Source organism: Dipodomys ordii, unplaced genomic scaffold (genome assembly GCF_000151885.1).
Source record: "Dipodomys ordii isolate 6190 unplaced genomic scaffold, Dord_2.0 Scaffold11, whole genome shotgun sequence".
NCBI classification, from domain to species: domain Eukaryota; kingdom Metazoa; phylum Chordata; class Mammalia; order Rodentia; family Heteromyidae; genus Dipodomys; species Dipodomys ordii.
This window is the reverse complement of record NW_012267227.1, coordinates 11,488,815-11,496,620: the sequence shown is the minus strand read 5'-3', so window position 1 is coordinate 11,496,620 and position 7,806 is coordinate 11,488,815. Positions and strand designations below refer to the sequence as shown.

The 7,806-nt window shown below is 41.5% G+C and overlaps 1 protein-coding gene across 1 annotated transcript in view; it reads right to left on the bottom strand.

Annotated features, from left to right (window-relative positions):
- Trpm7 (transient receptor potential cation channel, subfamily M, member 7) overlaps positions 1-7,806 on the bottom strand; it is a 98,434-nt gene that overhangs the window by 6,263 nt on the left and 84,365 nt on the right. The window contains exons 31-39 of the mRNA XM_013010113.1: positions 6,929-6,963; positions 6,219-6,244; positions 3,620-3,670; positions 3,474-3,539; positions 2,345-2,628; positions 2,156-2,238; positions 1,800-2,005; positions 1,557-1,608; positions 1,152-1,258 (exon numbers count right to left, since the gene is read on the bottom strand). Of these exons, the coding sequence (XP_012865567.1) occupies positions 1,152-1,258; positions 1,557-1,608; positions 1,800-2,005; positions 2,156-2,238; positions 2,345-2,628; positions 3,474-3,539; positions 3,620-3,670; positions 6,219-6,244; positions 6,929-6,963 (910 nt within the window). The remainder of the gene's footprint in view (positions 1-1,151; positions 1,259-1,556; positions 1,609-1,799; positions 2,006-2,155; positions 2,239-2,344; positions 2,629-3,473; positions 3,540-3,619; positions 3,671-6,218; positions 6,245-6,928; positions 6,964-7,806) is intronic.

Here is a 7,806-nt window from a genome sequence, read left to right as displayed (position 1 = left end):
GCCCCACGACTGGCAAAAAAAAAAAAAAAAGACGCAGAGATTGGAACCTAGGGCCTCCACCAGCCTTGCTAGGCTGGAGCAACACACCTCTGAGCCATGCTTCCAGCCCAAAAATTACTATCTTGAGAATATACTTCCATTTCCTCTTCCTAATTCATGCAAAACTCTTTTCCCAACTCGTTACCAGATTGATTTAATAGTCTATGTAATCATTAAATCTAGGCAAAGATGACTATTCCCAGACCTCTAAGTGACTTACTTTATATCTATCCAACACTGTGGGTTTTTTTTGGTCATGGGGCTTGAACTCTGGGCCTAGGCTCTGACCCTCAGCTCTTCAGCTCAAGGCAAGCACTCTACCAGTTGAGCAACAGGCCCACCGGTTTTCTGGTGGTTTACTGGCGATAAGAGTCTCATCGCCTTACCTGCGCGGGCTGGCTTTGAACTGGAATCCTCAGATCTCAGCCTCCAGAGAAACTAGGATTACAGGCATGAGCCACCAGTGCCAGCTGTGTTTTGTTTTTAATCTCTAGAATTTATCAGTAGTATATTTCTGCTAATGTTCAATTTGACATCTGACTAAACCCCATGAGTCAGAGATCATGTTTGTTGCTTCACTATTCTACCATTGACACCTAGCAAAACTACCGGCAGCCTGCAGAACACAACTTTGTGTTTTTCTTTTTCTCTTGTCTGTCGAGGGGCCTGAACTCTGGGTCTGGGTCTGTCCCTTAGCTCTTCAGCTCAAAGCTAGAGCTCTACCACTTGAGCCACGGCACCATTTCCAGCTTTTTCTGCTGAGGAATCGAACCCAGGGCCTCATGCATGCAAGGCAAGCACTCAACCACTGAGCCACCTTCCCAGCCCAACTTTGTGTTTTTCTAAACAAAGAAAAAAATACACCTAAGTAACAAGGTATATTTATTGCTGGCCTTGGGAGGTATTGTAGTAACTGGCTTGGTTAATAATTTATACATACTGATTAAAAAATAAGAAAATGTTAAGGCTAGCTATGATGGCACATGTCTGTGGTGCACATGTCTGCAGATCAACCTCTTATGAGGCTGAGATAAGAGGATCTCAAGTCGAATGCCAGCCTATACTACAAAGTGACATTGTCTCAAGAAACAAAAATAGAAGAAAATTCTTACCTGGAAGTTTAAGCTTTCGGCAACAAGAATTACAGTGATGTTTTGCCCTAAAGTTTTTGATTGCATCTTCTCCTAGATTGGCTGGGCCAAAAACCATATCAGAGGATCTGTGGAATTGGTAGTTTAAAAAAGAAAAAGAAGCGAATTTGAACTCATCAAACTATGCCTTAAAAGTTGTTCATTTTTATTTATTTTTGCCGGTCCTAGGACTTGAACTCAGATCCTTGGCACTGTCCCTGAGATTCTTTTGCTCAAGGCTAGTGCTCTACCATTTGAGTCACAACAGCGCTAATTCCGGCTTTTTCTGTGGTACTGAGCAATCAAATCCAGGGCTTCATGTATACTAGGCAAGAACTCTACCACTAAGCCACCTGCCCAGCCCCAAAAGTTGTTAAAACTTATTACCTCTTTTCTTCTGCTTTTATCACAGACGGGTCAGTCAAATTTTCACCCACACCTTTACATGTATACAAAAAAAGACAAATAATTTATATTGTAACACCATTTAAATCGGATACCTAAATTATTATTATGATCAACACATTAGTCTAATATTTTACTTAAATTTCTGCACAAATTGCCAAATAGAGATGTTAACTATAGGCAAGACCCTACTTCATAATATCACCTTTTCAATAATAAACGTACCTTGCAAATCAAGTACCAATAACTCTCCTCTGGTATACTCGTAAGTCCAGTGGCTAAAGGCTAGCATAATCTCTTCCAGAATATTAGTTGGAATTATCTCATCGCCATTGTTATTGTTGTATTTTCTAAATTCTCCAGTCATACATTCTTCTACAGCAAACCACTGTCCTGCTGAATGGCAATACAGCAGGAAAACTTCAAGGAACCTTATGAAAAACAGTTACAAATATTACTAACAGTTTTGTTAGTAAGAGTAATTGATGTACAAGATGGTAACGGTCAAATATTCAACATCAATACTGAAGGCTGGAAGAGGCTGCTATGTACAAATGATCTCAGAAAATATAAAGGTTTACCTTGGGGAATATGGGATGGACTTGGGCTTCATTTGATTGAATGCAAACGTGAGCTTCTGGGCTGCTCTCTGCTGCTGAATTTCCTACACAAGTGGGGAAAACACCTGATCAGAATTTAAACCAAGATTTTCTTTGATTAACAATTTACAAGGGAAAATATGAAGCTCATTTATATTCCCTGGCACTTACTCTGAGACAGAGATGCAGAACTGTATCTTCTTTATAGATACTAGACCATGTGTTAATCACCTCAGGAAGGAAAGATTTGATAATATAAAGATGTCCAGATTTGAGGATATCATGCTCTGACCAGGTGCACTGGACTTTGACAGCTCTTCGTAAACCTCCTCCCATCTCCTCTTTACTTAAAAACTCTATTTTGGCACATAGGCCAAGCTGTGACCAAGAAGACATGCTGTTATTCAGTATGCTGGGCGAACTCTCCTCTAGACGGTACACTGTGACTGGCTCCCCTGAAACACGGACACAGTTTAAGATCAAATCAGAACTCTAAAAATGACAAAACAGAATAGACATTTACAGACATCAGCGATTAAGTTTAAAGAGAAGATGCATTAAGTGGCAGTTGTGCAAAGAGAAGTTTAGTGCGACAAGTCATAGGAAAAAAAACAAAACAAAACATGTACTGCCTTAATACCTCTGAACTGTAGTTTAAAAGTTAAAGACTGGGCTGGGAATGTGGCTCAGTGCTTGCCTCTCATGCATGAGGCCCTGGGTTTGATTCCTCAGCACCACATACACAGAAAAAGCCACAAGTGGTGCTATGGCTCAAGAGGTAGACAGCTAGTCTTGAGCTGAAGAGCTGAAGGACTGTGCCTAGGCCCAGAGTTCAAGCCCCATGACCGACAAAAAAATAAAAAATAAAAGTACTTTTAGCTGGGCACTGGTGGCTCACATCTCTAGCCCTTGCTACTTAGGTGGCTGACATCTGAGGACTGAGCTTTGCCTCCAATTAGCCACCAAAAACCGGAAGGGGCACTGTGGCTCAACTGGTAGAGTGCTAGCCTTGAGCACAAAGAGACTCTGGGACATTGCTTAGGCCGAGTTCAAGCCCCAGGACCAGCCCAAAAAAAAAAAAAAAAAAAGGTAGTTAAGATAAACTTTCAGACAGCAACTAAAACTCTAAATGTAAAACATGGACAGAGGGTAAAGATGTCTGCCCCGCAGATGCTGTTTGAAGCTGCTATTTCTTAGTGTGATTCCTTCCCTTTCCTTTCTTTCCCACCCATACTCCATGTTACAATTAAAAATGAGTGAAGGGTTCCTCTCCCATTGGAGGGTTATGTTTTGGATTTACCTCTTGGAGGCACAGGGGTGAATGGAATGCTCTGTGATAACCTCATCAAGTTATTTCTTTCCACCGCTGTATAAAAATCAAAGGGAAATAATGAAATCTCTCAAAGATTCAAAACATTGCTACATTTTGTTTTTAAAATTACTGACCTGAATAATAGTAATTTGTATCCAAAACTGGCTTAAATGGAGAAGCAAGACCTAAGAAGGCAAATAAATGAGGTTGTTTAACAAGGGCTAGGAGAGCGTTAAGTTTTTCATCATTAAATTGTCATTTAAAATTTATTTCATTAACCAGTTCAACATGATGTCTGCACTGGGCCGTATTAATATACCCCATTAGGCTACACTAGGGGCGACTACCCACTAGACCTGGTGACCTGGTAGGGAACAGCACACGTTCCTCCACAGCATTCACTCAGAAAGAAAATGTAATGACTTTTGGATTTAGAGACTGGTCATGTAACCATTTTAGCAGGTCTACCATGAGAAGATAATATTCTGAAATGCATGAAGCCCTAGGTTTGCTTCCTCAGCACCACATAAGCAGAAAAGGCTGGAAGTGGCTCTGTGGCTCAAGTGGCAGAGTGCTAGCCTTGAGCTGAAGAGCTGAGGGACCCAGAGTTCAGGCCCCAGGACTGACAAAAAAAAAGGAAAAAAGAAAAAATCTAGTTCTGTAGGCACATGCCATCATACTAGAAATTCCCTACAACTGATTTAAGTTCACAACCCAGGTTGCATGCTAATGAGAGAGAGAATATAAGCACCCATGAAAAAGGTGAGGAGGCCAGGCACTGGTGGCTCACGCCTGTAATACTAGTTACTCAGGAGGCTGAGATCGGAGGATTGTGGGCAGGAAAGTCTGTGAGACTCTGATCTCCAATAAACCACTAGAAAACCGGAAGTGGCGCTGTGGCTCAAGTGGTAGAGCGCTCGCCTTGAGCTGAAGAGTTGAGGGACAGTGCCCAAGCCCAGAGTTCAAGCCCCACAACTGACCAAAAAGAAAAAAGGGAAAAGGTGAGGGGTAGGGAAGATTTTAAGAGCTTAATACTCTCTGCAGAGAAAGGACCCTGGACCTTAATGAATGGCAATGGAAAAAATGTAAATCAGATGAGTAACAAGGTCAAGTCTTTTTTTTTTTTTTTTGGTCGGTCATGGGGCTTGAACTCTGGGCCTGGGCACTGTCCCTCAACTCTTCAGTTCAAGGCGAGCGCTCTACCACTTGAGCTACAACGCCACTTCCGGTTTTCTGGTGGTTCATTGGAGATAGGAGTCTCACAGTCTCTCCTGCCCGGGCTGGCTTTGAACCGCGATCCTCAGATCTCAGCCTCCTGAGTAGCTAGGATTACAGGCGTGAGCCACCAGCGCCCGGCTAAGGTCAAGTCTTTTATAAAATTCCTTTTTGATGGTTGAACACAGACCAAAAATAAATTACAGGGAAAGCTCAAACTGGTATAACCACCTTGAAAACTATTTGCCAGTAACTACTAAGCGTGAACACATGTACCCAGCAATTCCATCCTCAAACAGCAACAGAAATCCTAACAGCAGACACTGGGAACTACCAAAATGTCCAGTGAAGTATTGATATGGTAAGTTTAATACACTCCAACAAGGAAACACCATGCAATACTAAGAATGCACAACCTACCACTACACAATGTTGATAAATCTTACAAAAACACAGTAAGAGCCAGGAGCCATTGGCTCACGCCTCTAATCCTAGCTACTCAGGAGGCTGAGATCAGAGGATTACAGTTCAAAGCCAGCCTGGGCAGGTAAGTCCATGAAACTCACCTCCAACGAACTCACAAAAAGTCAGAAGTGGAGCTGTGGCTCAAGCACTAGCCTAAACAAAAAAGCTCAGGGACAACCCCAGGATTAGCACAACAATAACAACAAAAACACTCAAGAGAAAGAAGCGGAATACAAATAGTACAGACTGCATGATTCCACTTACGACCCCCAACCACCCCGTATGCCCCCGCATACAGCAAAGGAATTCATGTGTTAGGGGCAGGGTTGCAAGAAGCTGGGGGTAAGCTGAGCGCTGGTGGCTCACGCCTGTAATCCTATCTATTCAAGAGGCTGAGATCTGAGGATTGTGATTCAAAACCAGAGTGTCTGTGACACTCTTATTTCCAATTAACCACCAGAAAACTGGAAGTGGCACTGTGGTTCAAGTGGTAGAGTAGCTAGCCTTGAGCTGAGGAGCTAAGGGACAGCACCTAGGTCCAGATTTCAAACTCCATGACTGCCCTCCCCCCCACCCCAAAAGAAGCTGCGGTAATTTACAAAAGTCTGCCTCTAGGTGCTGATAAATAGGTGGTGACATAGAGACACAGTCATTCACAGACTGGTTCAGTGTTTGTGAAGCATCTATTATTAAAGGAGTAGCTGGGCTCCAGTGGCTTACTCCTGTAATCCTAGCTACTCAGGAGGCTGAGACCTGAGGATCAAGGTTCAAAGCCAGCTCCGGCAGAAATGTCTGTGAAACTCTAATCTCCAATTAACCATCAGAAAAGTGCAAGTGTTGCTGTGGTTCAAAGTGGCAGAGTGAGCTGACGGGCTCAGGGACAAGGCCCAGACCCAGCGTTCAAGTCCCACAACCGGGGAGGTGGGGTGGAGGAAGGACTATATGACAGAACAATTTTCCAACTTTTCAGACTTGAAGCTTAAAAGGCCTTGCCTAGGAATGTGGGTCATTTGTGACTGTTTTTTTGCATTAAAACCTACCATATGGACTTACCATTTAATGTTCCTTCTTCAGATGGCCTAAGAAAACAAAAAGTATATACAATATAAGCTGTACCACAATTCTGTCGTATCACTTTTTAAAAAAAAATTACAAGGTTATTCAGACCCCTTAATGAACTATTGTTAAAGAATTTCTTTACCATTATCTTTAGCCACTTCTACTCCATATGTAAGGTATATATATAGTCACATATATTTATTGGCCCACAACTTTTATCTCCAGTTTCAGCTTGCATAAATATTATTATTAGGTGCCAAACTGAAGTTGAAAACAGGATGAATTATTTTATGATTTCTTATTTATGGTTATTTATTCCAATACTTGTACAATGCTTGAAATAATGTGCCAGCATTCTAGACATACTAGAACTGATGGGAAAAGAAAGAAGAGTTAAACATGTTTTGCAGCACTCAATTTCTAAGGTTGAAAATTTCCTCCAAATGTTCATATAGTTATTTATAATAGGTATGGGAAACAATGGAGGCTTTTAAATTTTTTTTTTTTTTACAGGGAATACCTGGCCTGGCTTCAAACTCATGTTCCTCCTGGCTTCTACTTCTTGATTACCAATGTGTACTACCATGCCTGGCCAGGGAATCATTCTGTTCCCAGAGTTTCAGTGTGTGTGTGTTAAACTCAGTGTAAATTAAACTTAGGTCTAATATATCTTTTAGGTTAATGATGAGAAAAGACTTACTTACATTTCTCTGTTTGATGGTCTTTCTTGTAACCAATCCTTTAGTCAAAACCAAACACAAAACAAAAATGTAAAGACATAAACTCTAGATGAAGCAATAATCTTTTTTTTTTTTTGGTTGGTCGTGGGGCCTGAACTCTGGGCCTGGGCGCTGTCCCTCAGCTCTTCAGCTGAAGGCTAGCGTTCTACCACTTGAGCCTCAGCCCCACTTCTGTTTTTTTCTGCTTAAGTGGTGCTGAGGAATTGAACCCAGGGCCTCATGCATGCAAGGCAAGCACTCTACTACTGAGCCACCTTCCCAGCCCTAGATGAAGCAATAATCTAAAACACCAGTGTTGTTTACCACTGTTTTTGTTTATTTTATTTATTTATTTATTTTGTTGGTAGTGGGGCTTAGACTCTGGACCCAGGCACTGACCCTCAGCTCTTCAGCTCAAGGTAAAAGTGCTACCTCTTGAGCCACAGTGCCACTTCTGTTTTCTGGTGGTTAATTGGAGGTAAGATTCACACAGATATTCCTCCCCAGGCTGGCTTTGAACCACATCCTCACATCTCAGTCTCCTGAGTAGCTAAGACTACAGGCGTGAGCCACCAGTGCCGGGCTACTTTAGTATTTTTTTTTTTTTAAAGAACAAAGGACTAATACTTTTCAAGTTTTTCTTTCATTCAATTTAGTAAAATAATAAATTATATAGCTATCAAAAGATGGACCAATTTCAGAAATGTTATTTCCTATTTTTCTAGTTCTTCAAATTCTTTATATTCAAAGACAATCATTGAACACCTGTAGCATCTCACTATAGTTTTTTTTCTTCAGATTTATGTTTCTAAGGTAAGAACTTTTTTTTTTTTGGGTCCGGTCATGGGGCCTGAACTCTGGGC